This window comes from Protopterus annectens, chromosome 8.part0 (assembly GCF_019279795.1).
Source record: "Protopterus annectens isolate FY-2018-M chromosome 8.part0, PAN1.0, whole genome shotgun sequence".
Taxonomy (NCBI): domain Eukaryota; kingdom Metazoa; phylum Chordata; order Ceratodontiformes; family Protopteridae; genus Protopterus; species Protopterus annectens.
Window position 1 is genome coordinate 1,298,219,801 of NC_056741.1, and position 21,650 is coordinate 1,298,241,450.

Here is a 21,650-nt window from a genome sequence, read left to right on the forward strand (position 1 = left end):
GGAAATTTTATGAAAATTTGTATAAAGCAGAGAAATGTGAAAATCAAGAAAAAGCGCAAATATATTTAACATTTGTTTACCGGGAAAGTCCGACTTGGAACAAAGGCAATTTTCAGCAGAGGCCCAGGGAGAAACCCTCCATACGCATGTCTTTTGTAAAGTGGGAGAAAGCTGAAGCACCTGGAGGAAACCCACACGAATGTAGGAAGGACATCCAGACTCCGCACAGAAGGCAACCCAGCCAAGAATTGAAATGGAAAACCTCTTGCTGTGAGCCAACAATGCAACTGCTGCACCACTACGCTTTCCAAATGGAAATATTTATAGAAGATTTAACTATACCAAGGTTAGAGGAAGATGAGGTTCAACAATTAACAGTTAAGATAAGAGGAGAGGAGACGGAAATGGTGATGTATAAGCAATCTGCAGGAAAGTCTCCAGAAACAGATGGTAGTCCTGTAAAAGTCTGCAAGCTAGGAGGGAAGAAAGTGAAAGATCTGTTTTGTTTAACAGTTATTTAAAAGGAAGGGAACCACCACAACATCCCGTGAAAAAAGATGCGATGGCTGTAACACAAACTTACAAAGAACCATCAGATTCAGCTTTGTATAGGCCAATTACAATTTTAAACCAGGATCATAAAGTGTCTATGGTTAAAAGAATGACAAAGGTCTTGCTAAAACTGATATGATTAAGGAGGTATTGTAGAGAATAAGCAAACATTTGACATTAATAGAACAATGATGAGCCAGAGGGAAGTAGACTACGAAAATACCACTGTAGTTGGTGGGTTTTGATGCAGAGAAAGCTGAGATTTTATGATAAAACCAATGGAAGTAGTTGCATTCCCTGATACAATAATACTGTTACTTAGGAAGACACGAGGGATCAGGAGGATTCCTCTGTCAAGTTTGTGTTTGGAGAGAGAAATCAGGAAGTGGTGGCCTCTTCCCAGTTTATTTGCATTACATTTAGAGCCACTGGCAAATAAAATAAGGGATTCAAATTCAAGCATACAATTGGTATGGTAAAAAAATAAAAGTTGGCTTTATTTGCAGACTATATTATTTTGTATCTGATAAAAACAGAAAGGATATCTCAGTGTTGTGAACACTGAGGCACTTTCAAGTTTTTGTTGCGATAAAAATTAATGAAGACAAAACAAAGGCAATTTCTATAAACTATGTATCCACAACACATGAACCGGTACAAAAAGGTAAGAGAATGGGAAGACACCAAGATGAAATTTGGACTGCAGGCTAGAGACTGCCTTCCCTACCAGGGACAGAGTATAGGCAAAGAGAAAGGGAGAGAGAAATCGTAGACCTGCACTAGTAGAGTTTTTAGTTGAATCTAGAACTGCTGTTAAAAAGGGGAAAATTAGTTCAGCATATAAAATATTACATAACTACAGAAATCAGAGGAGGTTAGAAAAGATTCGGAAGAGAGACTGGATAAGCAGTTCACAAAGAAACACCCGGAAAGCATATGTGCGGCTCTCAAATATGCAACATCTAAAGATTTACATGAACTACTAAATGAATTGGCACCTCACCTTATGTTTAATCATAGCCTCACCTCAGGCTTCATGCCCACTGAGTGGCACACAGCTACAGTTATCCCACTCCACAAGGAGGGATCCACCTTGAATCCTGGGAACTACCGCCACATCAGTATGACGAGCATGATCTACAAGGCCATGGAATGCATTATCATGGAACTTATAAACAAAGACATTCGCAACTTAAAACACTGGACCCCCACCCAGTTTGAGTTTGTGAAGGGCCGATCTTATAGTTTCATAATTTGGTACTAGCCTATCTGCCCTGGGGCATTTATAAGCCTAGCCATAGTGATGTGGCTTTCGCCACCCCATGTAATGGTACAAAAGTGTACAGAATAGATTTAGAATACTGTGCCTCTGTCTAGTAGTGACAGTGAAGACCCCTTTACATAATAGAATTAGTTTACTGTGCCTCTGTCTAGTAGTGACACAGAGATGACCCCTGGGGTAAACCTACGATCTCCCATCCACTCGTCAAGATTTCTCTTGAAGAGAGTCAGTGAGGGGCTCTGCCTAACATGAACTGGGATTCTGTTCCAGAGTATGGGAAGCCTCTGAGTTATGAATCTGACCCTCCAGCATGTCCTATTCATATTTGTGCTGAGGTTCAAATCTTTAGCTCTCGTGGTTCTAATGGATTTGTTTTTTTGAGGTGGAGCATGTCCATCAATTCCTGATTGGACATGGCCTTGTACGTCAGGCGCAGATCACCTCCGAGTAGGCGGTATGCTACTGAATAGAGTTGGAGTTTCTTTAGTCTGGCAGCATATGACATATGTTGGAGACCCTTGATCCTCTTGGTGAGGTACTTTTGGTGTCTCTCTAGCTGTTGCAAGTGCCGGGTGAGGTACATACCAAATGGGGCATTGTACTCAATCATGGGCCTGATAAGGGAGGAGTACAGGGGCACAATGACCTCCTTTGATCTGGATGTGAATCCCTTCATGATAAGGTGGGCAAGGTAGAAAGTCTTTCTAACCACTTTGGCAACGTGGGTGTCAAATGAGAGGTCACTATCGACTTGGGTCCCCAGGTCTCTGATTAATTTTTCCGTACTCAGTGGGTTACCGCCTATGTGATAATTTGTGGGCACTTTGTTTTTCAAAAAGGGGATGACTATACATTTTTTGGCATTTAGTTTAAGGCCATGACTCCGGCACCAGTTGTCCGTTTCAGTGAGGCCTTTCTGTAGGATGTGGGTGTCACCTGGTGTATCGACTATGGCGCCCAGTGTGCAGTCATCTGCGAACTTTGTCAGCCACAACCCTCCCATGTTTGCTTTTACATCTGAGAAATAAATGCCGAACAAGAGGGGTCCCAGGACAGAGCCCTGTGGGACACCACTTGTCACTGGCTTTGAGTCTGACATGGCTCCAGCGATTCTGACTTTATGGGTTCTATCCTTTAGCCAGTCTGCCACCCATCTTGTGACATATGGATTTACATTTAAGCTGTTGAGCTTGTCTATGATGCCAGAGTGAGGTATTGTGTTGAAAGCTTTAGCCAAGTCCAGGTAGGCTGTATGGACTGCTTTGCCCTCGTCAATGGCTCTAGTGACTGTTTCGAAAAAGTCAACCAGGTTTAAAAGGCAGGATCTGCCTTTTACAAAGCCGAACTGGGTGGGATCAAGTGTCTAAGTCCCCAATGTCTCTGTTTATTAGTTCCATAAGGATTCTTTCCATAGCTTTGCAGACCAGGCTGGTTAAGCTTATGGGGCAGTAGTTACCAGGGTCAGTAGAGGTGCCTCCCTTGTGGAGTGGGACTACTGTTGCTGTACGCCAGTTTTCAGGTACATATCCTGTAGTAAGGTTAAACAGCATTTTTATGTGTGGGTTTAGCTCCTCTTGGAGTTCACGTAGCACGCAACCCGGGATACCGTCAGGTCCCATTGATGCTGTGTTTTTAGCTTTGCTGAAGGCGGTTCTCACCTGGACTCATCTTGTCTCCTGAACCAGATTGACTTCTTTGAAATCAGTCTCCAGAGCTGTAGAGGAAGATAAGGCAGTCCACATTGCCTATCTGGACCTCACCAAGGCCTTCGACACCATCCCCCAACTCTGGAATCATAGATAAACTTACTAAGCTGGGCATTAATCCCCATGTCACTTGATGGGTTGCCACCTGGCTTACTGACAGAACCCACACTGTAAAAGTAGCAGACTCTAAATTCAGCTCCAGACAAGTGGAGTACCCAGGGTTCAGTCCTGGGACAGCTCTTGTTTGGCATCTACTTCTCTGAAGTACTTGCCAACACTAAGGGACTCTGGCCAACAAAGTTCGCAGATGACTGCAAACTGGGAGCCATTATTGAATCCCCAAATGATGTGGATATTCTACAAAAGGGCCTTACAGAAACAGATGCTTGGTGCCAGAGCCATGGGCTCAAGCTCAATGCCAAGAAATGTATAGTTATCCCCTTTGGGAAAAAAACATGTACCTGTGTATTACCACATAGGTGGCAGTACACTAAACACTGAAAGTGTGACAAGAGACTTAGGGACACAGGTGGACAGTGGTCTCGCCTTCGATAGCCACATCGCCACAACAGTCAGGAAATCCTTCTATGTGGCACACATCACCAAGGGCTTTTCATCCAGAAAAAAGGAGGTCATTGCCCCACTGTACTCATCCCTCAGACAAATTATAGAATACAATGCCCCGTTTGGTATGTACCTCCCAAGACATCTGCAACAACTAGAAAGGCTACAGAAATACCTCACTAAAAGAATCAGAGGCCTAAAGCAGATGCCCTATGCTGACCGTCTAAAAAAAACTCCAACTATACTCTGTGGCATATCGTCTACTCAGAGGCAATATCTGCTTAGCATACAAGGCCATGTCAAGCCCAGAACTGTTGGACATGCTACACAAAGAAATCCCAATACCTCACAGCCACATGCACCAGGGATCTAAACCTTGTCATCACAATGAACAAAATATGCTAGAGGGATAGGTTCATGACCCAGAGACTCCCCAGACTCTGTAATAGACTGCCCATAAATGTCAAGCAGAGAGCCTTTTCGCTATCTTCAAAAGAAACCTTGACGATTGGATGGGAGATAGGAAATTCACCTGGGGGATCGTGTTAGTCACCCTAAATATTGTGGGAAGAAATAGCCAGGGAATTGTTATGGCTAGGCTTGTATAGGCCCTAGGGCCGATAGCCTAGTTACAACCTATGAACCTATTTAGGATTTTTGCTCAGAAGTGTTTGGATAGGTATTTTTACACTCCAAGCAGACTACAAAAAAAATTTCTCCTCAGGTAGATGGCACATGTTGGAGATGTGATGGGGAAGAAAGAGGTAACTGGGAGCATCCGTTTTCAAAATGTAATGAGTTGGCAAACTTTAAAAATTCCCTACAGTGTACTCGGTCAGAAATACTGCTCAAGCAAATGGATGTAACTGAAGAAATTGTCTGTGGTTTTTGAGCTGGGATACAGGATCTGAACTGCCTACCCACACAGTAAGGCCTTGCTGAGTTTAACTCTTGGGGCTAGCAAAAAAGCAATTACTAGAATGGGAAAACAAATACAAAAAATACATTTTGCTTAGAAATGTGTGTTTTGTTTTTAAAACAAGTTAGACAGTGCTTTTTCAAGTCTCCCAGTAAACAATTTACATAAATCACAATAAATGATGTGCCATAGGTTTTCATACTGAAATTAATTCAAAGTAAAAATTAATTCTGATAATTTAAAATTATATGCATTTACTCACTCTTCTATGACCAGTGGAGCCTTCTCTTTTGCATGCCCAACTTGACAGAGCCACCTTGTGCCTACAGGACCAGAAATCCTGCAAGAAACAGGAAATGTCTAAAGTAGTCATGTTAAAAACTGAATAAATAATTTCAAAGCAATCACACAATAAGAATGCTGAACAATCTAAGCAGAATGAATCACAGAATGCTGAACACACACTGCTCTTAAGCCTACGACTGTTTCTCGTGGGAGCTCCCTTTTACAAGAAGACTCTGTCCTTTGAAGGCAGTAAACTTTTAACTGCTATCAAAAATCACATGACTACCAAAGGGGAAGAGCTCCCACTTTCACAGTATAACACCAGATAGTTCTAGCAGTCACATTTCATGCATACCTGTTTTAGAAAACAATGCAGAAGTAACTTGGAATACTGTATTTTTTGCAGTACGAACTTTTTAAGTTTCACATCCTACTTTAAATAAATCATTACTGCCGGTAATACTCTTTGCAAGACAGACAGGTTCAGCAAAAGTTGAAACATAGGAGTAGACACTAATGAAGAATGAAGATACAGGAGCCTATGGCAAAGCGAGACAAAATGGAAATGAGACTGACAGGAAAGGAAAATGAAAATGTAAGAAAGATTAAAAAAGGAATAAAAAGGACTAACACAGCAAAACACAAACAGAAAAGAAAAAGTGAAAAACGTATACCATGAGAAGCAGTCGCAATGAAATAAGATCAATATAATACAAAAGAAAATACTAAAGCTATATTCAAACATAAGCTCAGGTGTCAAGATTATTCTGACTGTATGCCCAAGAGTAGCACAGTTAGGATGTGCTAAAGGGGCAACTGCCCAGGCACAATGTTATAGTGGGCATGACTGGCCCATCAATCATTTCGATCAGTCTTTAGTGCAATACAGCTTTTAAAAGCCAGTAGTGCATTTGCAGTAAAACCAGAGTACGTTTGCAGCAAGCAGTTTGCTACAGTTATTAAAGAAAAAAAAAAAAAAAAACTAAAATGTAAGAAAGGTTGGGGGCAGGGCACAGAAAAATACAGTTTTGTACCTACCATAAATGTAGATGTCCGATAGGTATGCATCTGCAGTCATAACATATGGGTTGTCCTGCCTCAGGCAGCCCTTCGGTCGGCCGGATTCCAAAGTCTGGGTCTGGCCTCGGCTGATGTCGCACTTTCCCCGACGTCAGAGCGTCTGGGGTATAAAAGCATCAGCCGACGCCATTTTCCTCAGTCTTTCTTGCCCCAGATGCCAGGTGCCCTCTAGGAAGGCTAAATTTGGATAAATGCAAAATAAAAGTTCCAAACATTTGCAAAATTATATGAATATATACATGTATATACAAACAAATACACCATAATGGATTCCCCCAGCTAGCTAAAAGAGGGGTAAGTACCCTAGGAATACCACAGAGGGGTAGGAGGGAGGGTAAACCTGACTGCAGATGCATACCTATCGGACATCTACATTTATGGTAGGTACAAAACTGTACTATGTCCTTCAAGGATGCATCTGCAGTCATAACATATGGGTAGAATACCATAGCCAATCTGGGGGAGGAGGTACTAAGAAAAGGATGGTGTAGTTAATATCCCCTGCAGGACTGCCGTAGCAAAACCTGCTCTGGATCTGGTGTATAAAGGTAGATTGTAATGTTTGGCAAATGTATGCACGGAGCTCCAAGTAGCAGCTTCTAAAATGTCCTTGGTAGCCACCCCTCGTAGGAAGGCTGTAGTGGTGGCTGTGGCCCTTGTGGAATGAGGCCTGATGTTTTCAGGAACTGTCTTTCCATGAAAGGAGTAACAAAATCAAATGCAATTTCCTATCCATTTTGAAATTGTCTGTTTGGAAATTGCTTTTCCTTGCACCCCAGTAGCATATGCTACAAATAGTTGGTCAGTCTTTCTGCTAGTTTTAGTTCGGTCCAAGTAGTAGCGTAGTTGTCTGTGTATATCCAGGGTGCGCAGAAGTCTTTCCCCTCTATTCTGTGGATTTGGGAAAAACGTAGGCAAGTGAATAGCTTGGTTCAAGGATACCCTAGATACCACCTTTGGCATAAAAGTAGGATTGGTTCTTAGTGAAACTCTGTCCTGATGGAAGATAAGAAATGGCTGTACTGCCATTAATGCTTGTAACTCAGATACTCTTCTTGCTGAAGTTATTGCCAGAAGGAATGCAGTTTTCCAAGACAGAAACTGTAGATCCGCTGATGCTGCTGGTTCAAAGGGAGAAAGTGTTAGTTTCTCCAACACAAAGTTGAGATCCCAAGCGGGTAGAGGGGGTTTTCTTGGAGGTTTAATATTTTTGATCCCTCTCAGAAATTGCCTGAGGAGAGGGTGTGAGAAGATAGGTGGATCCACATTGTATTCTGCTGAAATTGCTGAGACATGAATCTTAATGGAAGAATAGGACAGGCCATTGTGGAACAATTCTGCTAAGTATTCCAAAATATGTGTCATGTTTGCCACTGTCACATCTGAGCCTTTTGATGTGTTCCAAATGAGAAATCTTTTCCATTTAGCTGAGTATGTCTTCCTTGTGGAAGGCTGGCGAGCTTCCAAGATGATGTCCTTCACTCTCTGTGATAAAACATTTTGTTTGGGATTTAAGGAATTTTCCAGGCAGTTAGCTGCAATGTTTTCAAGTTGGGATGCATGATCTTGAAATTGTTCTGTGTCAGAAGAGGCCATGGGGGAGAGGCCATGGTTTTGTCTGTCATGCTTCTCAATAATGGATACCAGTGTTGCCTTGGCCAGTCTGGAGCTATTAGAATCACTCTTGGCTGCTCCTCCCTGATCTTCAGTAGAACCTTGTACATTAATGGGAGAGGTGGGAAGGCATATACTTTTAGGGCTTTCCAGCTGAAAGAGAGGGAGTCCACCCTCCAAGCTTGTGGGTGGTATGTCCTTGAGCAGAATGTCTTCAGTTGATGGTTGAGGGGGGATGCGAACAGATCTATCTCTGGTATTCCCCATGCCTTTGCTATGAGTTGGAAGATGTCTGGGTGCAGCATCCATTCGTATGCATCCATGGTAGTTCTGCTTAAGCTGTCTGCCAGTGTATTTTCTTTTCCTGGCACGAACTGGGACTGTAGTTGGATACTGAGGTTCAGGCATAGTTCCCATAGATTCATAGCCAGCCGGCAGAGAAGGTAGGAGTGTGTGCCTCCCTGCTTGTTTATGTACCACATGACCGTGGTGTTGTCTGTCCTTATTAACAGGTGGCCTTGAAGAAGGAAGGGTTTGAAAGCCTCGATTGCATGCATCACTGCCAGCATTTCCTTTTGGTTTATGTACATACGTAGTTGACTTTGAGACCATAGGCCTTGGATACATTTGCCCTCTATGTGTGCTCCCCATCCTCGGTCTGCACACAGTGCAGGCTGGAGAAGTTGTTTGACCGCAACTGAGCTACAAAATATAAGTATCTTTTGATTATTTTTACAGATTACTGTTTTTATAATTTAATATATATAAAGCACTTTGTCTATTCAGAATCTTCACAAATCCTTATCTGTTTAAAAACTTTCATTTGACTCTGTAGTGCTTTGCTGTCTTAGGCTATTGTATAAACTGAAACATTTACTCTGTGTAATTATCTCTTGGCTAGTGGGGGCTGGTTCTTTTGTGTTCTTGTAAAAAAAAAGTTGTTGTTCTGGTCTTGCCCTAACTTTGGTAGGTCTCTGTCTTTGCACACAGTGCAGGCTGGAGAAGTTGTTTGACCGCAACTGAGCTACAAAATATAAGTATCTTTTGATTATTTTTACAGATTACTGTTTTTATAATTTATTATATTTAAAGCACTTTGTCTATTCAGAATCTTCACAAATCCTTATCTGTTTAAAAACTTTCATTTGACTCTGTAGTGCTTTTATTTTGTCCCATCCTCCCTCCCTGTTGGTGTCTTGCTCTTATACTTGGTGGCTTTGCAGTTGCCCACCCCTACTGTGACACCTCCCAATCTAGTGTCATTAGCTCATTCTTCTTAATACAGAGAGAACATTTGATAAGGCCTTCTGTTCCTCCTTTTTCCCTTTTCAAAAAGTAAAACAAAACTTTTTTTTTCTTTTTCGACTGAACCTTCTTGTGTTCTGACTGTCCTTCTCAAACATATTGGAAACATACAGTATATTTCAGAGCATTTGTTATAACTGTATTTGCTATAACTGATTTAAGTATTTTTTTCTGGCTTTTTGAATATTTACTGCTTAGCGACTGCATCTTAGCCTGTTTATACAGCTCTGCATTCTATTTAAACTGTTTTTGTGTTGATTAACTGTTTTGCACTCTTAAAAAGTTATTTGTTGCTTAATTTTACCTGTAGGCTAACACACTCAAGTGTGCTAGCTGCTTAAAAGCATTTATAGCATTTACTGTCTGTTTTTTCCTTGTCTCTGTAAAAAAAAAAAAAAATCTCTTGTTTTCCCACCTTACTGAACTAGAGTAGTCCAGTTTCAGAGTTGCTGATCCCTGGGCTTTGTTTTTAGTTCCTGTTACTGATCCATTGCCTTATTAGGAAGGAGGAAGTTTCTTTGCTTACCAGTGGGAGTGGGAAGCACTGAGCAGCCTTTTGTCCGAATTGGTGAAGTTTCAGCCAGAAACTAGTAGTCCATTGGTCGCTTTGGGCCAATTCCTAGCTCCTTTCAGCCCCTGCTATAAAACACGCTAAACACGCGTTTTCCAGCTTGTACCAACTCAGCACAGATCCTCGTGGTGGCCTGCAGAGTGATCCAAGCAGCAGAGAGCTAAAAGAGTGACTTTCTACCAGATATAAGTATTTTTGTGGCTTTCCCACTGTTATTAAGCTAGCTACTGCATTTCGCCTGTTTTACTGCTACTTTAAGTGATTTCTGCATTTTACACTGTTTATTGCACTTTAAGTTACTAATTGTTGCAAATTGTTTCTGTAGGCTACACACTAAAGTGCGCTAGCCGATTTACAGCATTTATAGCATTTACTGTCTGTTTTTTTCCTTATCTCTGTAATAAAACAAAAAATCTCTTGTTTTCCTGCCTTACTGAACTAGAGTAGTCCAGTTTCAGAGTTGCTGATCCCTGGGCTTTGTTTTTAGTTCCTGTTACTGATCCATTTGCCTTATTAGGAAGGAGGAAGTTTCTTTGCTTACCAGTGGGAGTGGGAAGCACTGAGCGGCCTTTTGTCCGATTTGGTGAAGTTTCAGCCAGAAACTAGTAGTCCATTGGTCGTTTTGGGCCAATTCCTAGCTCCTTCAGCCCCTGCTATAAAACACGCTAAGCAGCGTTAGCTGATTTAAGCAGAGTTGCCACTGTTGCACACAAGAGCAGCGGCGGTTAAACAAGGTTAAACTATTCGGCCATCTAAATTCCACTCTTCAAATTTTCCCTTAGAACTACCTTCCTCGAGCTGTACTGCTGATCTAACCAGCATATCCTATAACTGAAAAGTTCATCTCTACTTGATTCCCAAGTAGACTATTCTCTATCTGTAAAGCCTAGCACTTACTCCTACAGTACTTGCACCTTGATAAAGCACTCTTATTATAGATAGTACCCCACCAGCCTAAAACCCACTTCCCGAGTCCTTTGAAAGTCTCTTTATCTACTACTTCTAGTATGTCGAGGGATCAGTTGCTAGTGTCCTCTCCAGCTCAACTGGTGAACCTGGGAATATTGAGGCAATGTTACAATTGCCTCATGTACACAGACAATCCTCTCCTCCTCCCACAAAACACAAATACATGCGAGAGATGCAACTATACGGCCAAACTGGAGGCTGAGCTTTCTCAACATAGGACTGGCAAGACCAGACAGGAGGAGAAGGTAACCACACACAATACATACCCATTCACACATGGTACCATCACAACTTCAAATCATACACATACTCACACAAAGACATACTCGGAGACTCTGATCAAAAATTTACCAAAACAGCAGAGGCCACCAAAGCAGACACCCAAACAACTACCACCTCACGACCCAACACATGCAACACATAGACCACACAGTCAGAGTGTCAAACAGTCACAGCCCTTAAGGCCAAACAAAATGCCAGACACACTTGTCATTGGTGATTCCATAGTCAGACACACTGACGTCCCGCTCACCAGACTGAGTAAGGAGAAGGTCACAGTAAGCTGCCTGTCGGGCGCTAGAATCCGCCACATAACGCAAGCACTCAGGTCTCTCAACAGCAGGTACAAGTACGACTCAGTCATTGTCCACGCTGGTGTCAACGACCTGAGACGTACCTCCTTGGACTACATGAAAAGGGACATCGAGGAGCTCTCTGATTATGTAGCCCAGGCAGGTATGACCCTGACCTTGAGCAGTATCCTACCTTCACCTAGAATGATGCCACAATACAGTGATAAGATGATCAGCTTTAATAATTGGCTTAAATTCTGGTGTCATTCAAAGGGATCCAATGTCTGTCTGCCTGGGATGACATGCTGGACAAGCCACGCTGCTGCAAGGGACAGCTTGCACCTGTCACCCTGGGCTTCCGGATACTGGCAAAGGCTCTTGCCACCCCCATAGTGCCTTTTTTAGGCAAGGCTCAAATTCTAAACCTACCACCCTAAAACACCAAAAAGGAAAAAAACTAAGGGTAATGCTACTCAATGCCAGAAGTCTCAATCTCAAGATGCACGCACTCGAGGCCCTTCTCAATATGGAGAACATCGATGTCTGTGCTGTGACAGAAACCTGGTTCAAGGCTCCTGAGAGCACCCCAGCACTAACAGGTTTCACCTCATATCATGCGTTCCGGCCCCAAAATCCGGACAACACCAAGAAAGGAGGGGGGGTGTCCATATTCATAAAGGACACCCACACCTCAAGGTTGGTGGCAACGCACAATGCATCGGACACCATCCAGATGCAATTAACCATAGGCAAGACTGCTCTGCAATTTGTAGCATGTTACAGGCCACCCTCTCAAACTCAGGAACCTCACATGGCCTTCCTGAAAACATTGGAGGGGATAAATGCATCTCCAAACACCATCATACTAGGTGACTTCAACTACCCTAATATAGACTGGGAACACTACTCAAGCCCGAACACTCTAACCCAAAGATTCCTGGAGTTCATAAACTCAAATGCCATGGAACAACTAGTCACCATCCCCACAAGAGGAGAAAACATACTTGATCTCATCATCACGAACATGGGATCAAAATGTTCAACACCGGAAGTATACCACTCACTGGTGAGATCAGATCATAAACTAATCTCGCTGGAGGTCCTCATCCCGCCCTACCTGAAACAAAAGAGACCACAGTGAAAAACTTCTCAAAAGCCGATTTCACACTTCTAAAAACTAGTGTGGTCTCCTTTAAGGCCCCTGAGCCAGTGGTAAACATTACTCAAACCGCTGAATCACTTACAAATGCCTTCTACCAGCACCTACAGGACTGCATGGATCAGGCAATCCCAAACAAAACTAAGACTCTCTGTACCAAAGGCAAGCGTCCAGTCTGGTGGACCCCAGCCATAAACAAGCTCTACAACAAAAGGAGGAAGCTACTACAAGATAGAGCAAAATCCTTGAAAGGTAAGACACCTTTGATCATTATAAGTAAAAAACTAAGAGCTCTCATAAAATCATCCAAGGCAAATTTTGAGAGAAAAATCGCCAAGGACTCTAAAGACAATCATAAGGCCTTCTTTAGCTATGTTAGAAACCTAGGAGGAAACTCCCAGATATGCTCAGAATTAGTTCAAAATGATGTGAAAATTACTGAACCTACACACATTGCTAACATACTGGCTGACAGGTTCAGTGGAAACCCCCCCCCAAAAGGAGAGATATCTATTCCAGAGGATTGTAGCCCCCCCAAACATCTCCAACGCCCAGATGAGAACTGCCCTCACTAAGGCAAAGAACACAGGAGCCATGGGACGGGATGGTGTCCCCGGCTGTGTGCTTCATGAACTCAACGAGGAATTAAACCCACAGTTAGGACAGCTGTTTAATCTTAGCCTCACCTCAGGATACGTACCCAAGGAGTGGCGCACGGCGACTGTGGTCCCACTTCATAAGGGCGGTGCCTCCACAGACCCTGGAAATTACCGCCCCATTAGCTTGACAAGCCTTATCTGCAAAGCCATGGAGAGGATCATAATGGAACTCATAAATAAAGACATAGGGAACTTGCAGACTTTGGATCCAACCCAGTTTGGCTTTGTCAAAGGCAGATCCTGCCTCTTAAACTTGGTTGACTTTTTCGAGACAGACACCAAGGCCATTGATGAGGGAAAGGCAGTCCATACAGCCTACCTCGACCTGGCAAAGGCTTTCGACACAATACCCCACTCAGGTATCATCGAAAAACTCATCAGCTTGAATGTAAACCCATACATCACAAGATGGTTTGCAAACTGGCTAAGTGACAGAACCCACAGGGTCAGAGTTGCTGGAGCCATGTCAGACTCAAAGCCTGTCACAAGTGGTGTCCCACAGGGCTCAGTCCTGGGTCCACTCTTGTTCGGCATCTACTTTTCTGAAGTACAAGCAAACACAGGAGGCTTATGGCTGACAAAGTTTGCAGATGACTGCAAACTGGGCGCCATAGTCGAAAACACATCTGACACAGATATCCTCCAGAAGGGCCTCACAGAAACTGATAACTGGTGCCAGAGCCATGGCCTGAAGTTAAACGCCAAAAAATGCATAGTCATACCCTTCGGGAAAAACAAGGTTACCCCTAGCTACCATATAGGTGGCAATCCACTGAGCACAGAAAAAGTCATCAGGGATCTGGGGACCCAAGTTGACAGTAGCCTTTCGTTTGACACTCATGTTGCTAAAGTAGTTAGGAAAACCTTCTATATCGCCCACCTGATCATGAAGGGATTCACATCTAGATCAAGGGAGGTCATCCCCCTGTACTCATCACTCATTAGACCTATGATTGAGTACAATGCCCCGTTCGGAATGTATCTGACCAGACACCTGCTGCAGCTTGAAAGGCCCCACAAGTTCCTCACCAAAAGGATAAAGGGTCTCAAAAATATGTCTTATGCTGCCCGACTGAAAGAACTCCAGCTCTATTCAGTCTCATACCGCTTGCTCAGAGGTGACCTGTGCCTGACATACAAGGCCATGTCAAACCCAGATTTGATGAATATGCTTCACCTCAAAAAATCTAGATCCCTCAGAACCACAAGGGCGGGAGACTTAAACCTTGACACGGTTATAAATAGAACGTGCTGGAGGGACAGATTCATCACCCAGAGACTCCCTATGCTGTGGAACAAAATCCCGGTACATGTGAGGCAGAGCACCTCGCTGGCCTTGTTCAAGAGGAATCTTGACCAATAGATGGGAGATCGCAGATATACCCCAGGGATTACTTCAGTGTCACTGCTTGACAGAGGCACAGAAAAATGATAGGCATAGTTTTTATTCAAACTAAAGGGGTGGCGAAAGCCACATAACTATGGGCTAGGCTTATAAATGCCCTTGGGCAGATAGCCTAGTATGAACCTCTGAACCTATGAAGCGTCCGTGGTGATGGTTTGTTTTGTTCTTGGTTTGTTGAAAGGCAACCCTCTGTTGGACTGGCAGGCCTGAGCCCACCACAGAAATTCCTTTTGAAGGCAAGGAATGACTGGTATCAAAGTTTCTAAACTGTGACTGTGTTGAGACCATACACTCCTTAGGTACCATTGTAATTTTCTCATATGCAGCCTGGCCTGTGGTATCAGAATTATGCAGGATGCCATGTAACCCAGAGCCTGCAGGATTTTCCTTGCAGTAAGCTGCGTTTGTCTTGTCAGATTCATGAAGTAATCTGGAAGCTGTTTTTGTTTTTCTTCTGTGAGAAAGGCCATTTGGGTGGTTGTGTCCAGATCTGCACCTAAAAAGGTTATTCTTTGGGATGGCACAAGTCTTGACTTTTGGATGTTGACTGTGTATCCCAAGGCCTGCAGCAGGTGTATGGCATAGGCCAAGTCCTTTATCAAATTTCCCTTGTTGTCCACTTGTATAAGGCAGTCGTCCAGATATGGGTAGATCTGAATCCCCTGAAGTCTGCAGTGTGCAATTACTGATGCCAGGCATTTCGTGAATACTCTGGGCGCAGTAGATAAGCCAAAGGGCAATGCTGAGAATTGATAATGCTCTGATCCTGCAAGAAATCTGAGGTGTCTTCTGCAACTTGGTCGAATAGGGACGTGCAGGTATGCCTCCTTGAGATCTAGAGTCACCAGCCAAGACTCCTTGCCCAACATGGGAAGAAGTTGCTGTAGGGTCAGCATCTTGAATTTTGGCACAATGAGGTAAGCATTCAGTGCGGACAGGTTGAGAATAGGCCTCCATTGTTTTTCTTTTCTTGGTACAAGGAATAGTCTGGAGTAAAATCCTTGGCCTTGTTCTGATAGTGGTACCTTTTCTATAGCTTTCATGTGAAGCAAGTTGTTGATCTGCCTTAAAGCCTCTGCCCTCTGATTTGGTGGCAGGTTTGGCATTCCGTTTCTTTTTGGCAAAGTGTGGAAGTGGAACCTGTATCCTTTGTCTATCATTTGCAGTGTCCATGTATCCCTTGTAATATAATGCCAGTTTTTTGAGAATAAAGCCAGCTTTCCACCCAAGGCAGCTTCCAGTTGATCCCTGGTAGGCAGAATCAGAGTAAAGTCATTGAGCCTGTCCTGGTGTAGTAGTTGTTGTTGCTGCTGTTGCACTACTCCTCTGGTTGGCAGGCTGCCACTGACGGCCTCTGTAGAAGCCCTTCGATTGGCCTCTGCCTCTAGGGCGTCTGTTCCTGCCTCTCTGGGCTCTGTCCGAGTCTGGAAAGGACCAATTCTTAGTAGGCCAGTTTCTGCTGAATCTCGGTGGGTGTACTTGCAGGAAATCCTTAACTGTTTGCACAGATTTTGCCTTTTCTTCAAACTTTTTTAAGACCTCCTGAGCAGAGGAGCCAAATAAATTTTGTTTCTCCATTGGAGCATCCAGGAGTTTAGCTTTAACATGGCCTGGCAAAGATTGTTCCTTTAGCCAGGCATGTCTACGAATGACTGCCTCAGTCATAGATGACCTAAATGAAGCCTCCAATGCATCATAGCCACATTTTAAGAAATGATTACTAACCTGCTGAGAGTTGTGTACCAAATCCTGAAGGGATTTACGGTCAAGGGGTTCAGGAGAAGAAAGTTTCTTATTCAGTTCATCTAACAAATACTCTTGGTACTGTATCATATGAAATTGACAATTCAATGCCCTGACAGAAAGAGTTGCAGAAGTATATACCTTCTTTCCCCATCTCTCTAAAGCTCTAGACTCCCTTTCAGAGGGTAGAGGATTTTTGGCAGTGGCGGCTGCAACCCCTTTAGGGCCCTGGGAAATAGTTTCTGGGTCTGCAGAATGGGCTTTATACAGATGAAAATGAGAATCCGGGACCCTGTAGTATCTATCAGGTTTGGCAGGGGCTGGAGGGAGAGTATCAGGGGCTGTACTGACATCATTATACACATCATCAATTACATTCAAAACAGGAGGTATAGCTAAGGGCCTATATGTTGAGGCAAATGTAAAAAGGTCCTTAATCTTTTTCTAGAATCAGAGAATTCCTGACCTTGCCATTGAAAATGCTCTCTCATGGAGTGTAAAGTCTCACCAAATGAAAACTCTTCAGGAGGGGAGGCCGAAGGAATAGATTCTTCAGCATCAGAATCCTCATAGGGCGAATAAGCCTCCTCCTGGTGGTCTGACAACTCAGATCCATTCGTGGACTCATCCGAAGAGTGTGGGTCAGAGGGGTCCGTCCTGGGCCTTTTGTCTGGTGGAGGATGAGAGGCCCTGTCTGGGTGAGGTTGTGAACCTCTAATTAAAGAAATAAGGTCCTCTGCAAGGCTGAGGATCTGAGAACTAGAGGAAGGCCTTTGGGAGGTAGTCTTGGGAGGCAAAGCTTTAGAAAGTTTAGCAGCTTTAGCCCTAGAAAAAGCCTTAATGGACATGGAAGCAGGGGGCCTAGCTGCCCCACGTGCAGGAGTAGAAATGTCCAAAGGTATGGTGTCGGACATTTTCTGGACACTGGTTTCGGTAGGTAGCTCGGTAGCAGACTCAGCCGGGGCCTCTCGGGCCACGGTGGTCGGTAGAATGGATTCAGACGAAGGAATCTCCGAGGACTCGGTTTCGGCCAAAACCGAGACACTCGCGGCAGGCCTTACCGTGGTTTCAGCCGAAACCGCGGGCCGCGAGTGTCGGTCCTTGTCCTTCCGTTTTTTTCACCAAATGCGAAGTCGGAGTCTCCGACGGCATTTTATATGCAAAATTGGCCCCAAAAAATTCCTCTGCAAACTCCGACCGACGTCTAAGAGTTCGTCGGTTGAAGGAAGCACAGGCTGAACAGGCCAATACGTCGTGGTCTGGGCCTAAGCAAGGAAGGCAGTAGGAATGGAAATCCTTATGAGGTATTTGTTTCCCACAAGTTAAACAATTATTTACTTTGACATCGGCTGAGGCAAGAAAGAGTCCCCAATGGGGTACTTAGCTTTTTCAAAGTCTTCGGTAGCTCAATTCACTGGATCTGACCGACCGGCACTTGCGAACAGCTTCTGCTTCGGGCACCGCGCAGCAAGAAAGACTGAAGAAAATGGCGTTGGCTGATGCTTTTATATCCCAGACGCTCTGACGTCGGGGAAAGTGCGACATCAGCCGAGGCCAGACCCAGACTTTGGAATCCGGCCGACCGAAGGGCTGCCTGAGGCAGGACAACCCATATGTTATGACTGCAGATGCATCCTTGAAGGACATCAGGGCATGAAGAGCTGAGGGGGTAGGGCACTAGATGTGACTAGCACAGGGTGTTGGTTGAGCTAGCTACATGTTTGATGCCCAACTTGGGCAGTCTATCACTTCATGAACAAACAAGCAGGGCTATGTTAACCAAAATTTCAGTGCCAGCACATTTGGTATTTTATCAAACAAAAAAAACCCCAAAAAAACAAAAACAGACTTGCGGAACAGTTCTTATCCAAGCCAGAAGGGCAGACTGCATCGGAAAAATGAGAACTTAACATTTCCACTGCACACACAGTAAAGAAACAGAAATGGTTTGGGTGGGACACAGACATGGATTTTACCAAAAATCTGAACTACTGATGAACTTACCTGCGAGCAAAATTAAGAGGTAAAAACATCCAGACCTAATCAGATTCAACAATAATGAAACCATTATTAACTTTCTAAGAATGCACATTGTGACTTACTGCTGATGTATTTTGGACATATCTGTATTGGCTTCTAGTTTTGTCATTGGTCTTCAAAAAGTTATACCATTTGTGTAATTTCTTGTAAAATTGTTTTGCACTTTACATCTGGGCTGAGACCAAACTTTGCCAGTTGTGATTCATACTCTACACTGGTTAACAAATTCAAATCAAGGAATTCATAAATATTAAAAGGAATCTGTGCTTTCAGTGGAGGTAGACACCAAAGTCCTAAACTTTTGTTTCAGAGGCCCAAATGGCAATTCTCAAAGACAATGCCCTATGAAAATATGCCATATGTGAGAGACTCCAGTACCCTAAGTGAAAAGGTAACAGCAGTAAACATGTGCTTGCTAAATCTGCCCATTGCCCTTGGCAACCTATTGAGGTGAGCACCGAAGCCCTGAGGAGTGGGAACCTTTTTATAAGTACCTTCAGAGACAATTAAGACTGCCTTTGAAACACCTGATCCAACTGTATAGTCACGTCAGCTTTAACGTTCAATTCCACCTTTCATAGGACCTTCTCAATTTGTGACGTCACTCCCTCTTCAACTATTTAAATAGAACGGCCCTCACACTGGATTCCAGAGAGCCAGAATACAAAGTGCCCATCCAATCTATCTTGCTTTAAAATTAATGACTCTTCCCTTAGATTGCTAAAGCTTGAGCTACCCCTTTCTTTTGTATTTAACTGCTTAGTGCACACTGCAACACTTAGTATATTAACACTTTTTTCCATCTTACCTTTAAATGTGCAACATCTGGTCCAACACCAACAATCACCGGAGACCCCATATTCTGCCACTCAGTAGTAATCTTGGGATTAGTGCTTCTGTTTTGCTCCTGGTGAGAGAAGGAGCAGAGAGATTTCCTGGAGACTCTGATTACCAGAAAGTCCGACAAATGATTCACAGGTTACACCTTGGTATTTGTGTTTTTGGTTTTGCTCCTGATGAGAGAAGGAGAAGAGGACATTGATTCCTGACAGTCTTTGATTAGGCAGTGTCTGCCTGTCTGGGACCTTCCTGCTTGGTCTGGTTCCTGTTCAAAGCATCTACCAAGAAAAGGCTATAGGACAAGCCTACACACCCTTGCATACCCAGGAACAAGACTGGGTATCACCAAAGGGGCACTGTATCCAAGTAGTGTGAATCTGTGGTGAGATCAACACTAGCAGTAGCCAGGTAGTAGCAAATTATGTGAATACCCACTATTTAATTCTTGACAAAGCTAATTCATTCCTTTCACTAAGTACTGCTTGATTAGCTACTGTTTAACCTACCTTCAGAAAAACTCCCCAAATACTTCATCCATAAATCGTCAGGGTCTACTTCAGTAGTTTCCTCTCAAGGGCTTGCCAGTGCCCTGTGCAGATAGCAGTATAGTGAGAACATTTTTGCTGTTGAAACACCCTTGAAATTTCACTATCTAGTCAGCAGTGAAACACTGCTCCCGGAGTTATAAACTAGATATACCTGACTTTATTCTACTCATTAAAATAGGGCTTGTTGCCATGGATATGAAGTTTCCCCACTATCCCCATTACCAGCTTGGTAGATACGAGCATCTTAAGGCAATGTAGAAATTTCAAGTTTACTGACAATCAAATAATTCTAAAATGAACTAAGTGACAGATTTATTTACACAACGTCACTAGAGGCAAAACTCTCACATAAAAGCACTCCTGATGTAAATCAGGCTGTCAAGCGCACACACACTGCTCTCATCAAAAGTACGAAGCAGACATAGACCCACATATGCTGAGGCACCTTAATATAACCTTCCTACACCCCAAATGCAACCTAGATGAAGTACATAAAACAATGCCCTCAGCAACTCCAAATGCACTCATTCAAAACATATACAACCACATCTCATGGAGCCTCTACTTCTAACCATGAGGCAGGCTACCACACAATGCAACATTCTGGTCACTCCATTGTGAAACACACTGATATCCCTCTTACCAGGCTGAGTAAAGAGGTGTCATGGTCAGTTGCGTATCAGGGGAAAGAATCTACCATACTGCATATGCATTCAGGTCACTAGACCACAAGTACCAGTATGACTCAATCTATGCAGGTATAAATGACCAGAGACATACCACCCAAGACTATATGAAGACACCCCACAGAACTCTCAGAATATGTCCCACACTGGTATGAGCCTAGCACTTAGCAGCATTCGACCTTCTCCAAGGATGATGCCACAATACAAACAGAAGATGACAGAGTAATAAATGGCTTAAGTTTCTGGTGTCATACTAAGGTAGCTCAGCACTTGTCAGCGGGAGAGGAAATGGTCAGACCATGCTGCTTTGCAGGGATGGTCTGCATCTCTCCCATCTAGACTTTTACAAATTAGCCAAAACACTAACCTCCCCTTCCAGTGCCTTTTTGCAGGCAAAGCCAAACTGAAAATACTTCCAACACAACAAATCAAAACAAGAAAATCTAAAGGCTTTACTGCTCAATGCTAGGAATCTAAATGAGAAACACTTTCTGCAAGCTCTCCTCAACCCAGAGAATGCTAGCATCTGTGGAGTTACTAAGACCGTTTCAAGTTATGGACAACATTCTGGCAGGGCAAGACCATAATGACTTCCATTCACTTAGACTAGTTACTACACATGCAAGGACTAAAAGTGGAAGTGCCTCAGTTTCCATCAAAACTAAATATACTTCAAGGCTAGTCAAGCAGGAGGATGCACTTTAGCTTCTCCATATTCAAATCACCATAAGCAAAATCCCACACCTCTTACTTGCAAGCTATAGGTCTCTGTCTATAACCCATGAAACACAATCTGTTACTTGCAAGCACAGTATAGGCAGGTGAATCAAACGAGAACAAAAGGTGAAAAAAGTTTATAGAGTGTACACTCAAGACTTCACGGAGCCAAAGTACTGAAGACACAGCCAGTTTTAATAAAAGAACACAAGAAACCACAAAACGCAATACAAGCATTTCTTAATGCCAAGTGACATTAAAGCATTTTTGTCCGATTTTTGTCCGAACTTCCAGACTTCATCAGAACTTAACACTAACACAAAGGAACAGCCATATTATAGCCAGAATGATCATCTCAACACAATTAGATAATCCAGCTATGCACAGCGAATTACTTTGAACTTACTAAAAAGCAAATGTTAAAATGCAAACAT

At 43.3% G+C, this 21,650-nt stretch overlaps 1 protein-coding gene across 1 annotated transcript in view; it reads right to left on the bottom strand.

Annotated features, from left to right (window-relative positions):
• Positions 1-21,650, bottom strand: part of ST3GAL4 (ST3 beta-galactoside alpha-2,3-sialyltransferase 4) — a gene marked incomplete in the record, with an annotated part of 1,396,457 nt that overhangs the window by 1,113,181 nt on the left and 261,626 nt on the right. Inside the window, 1 exon segment of the mRNA XM_044080811.1 lies at positions 5,286-5,363. Within this exon segment, the coding sequence (XP_043936746.1) occupies positions 5,286-5,363 (78 nt within the window).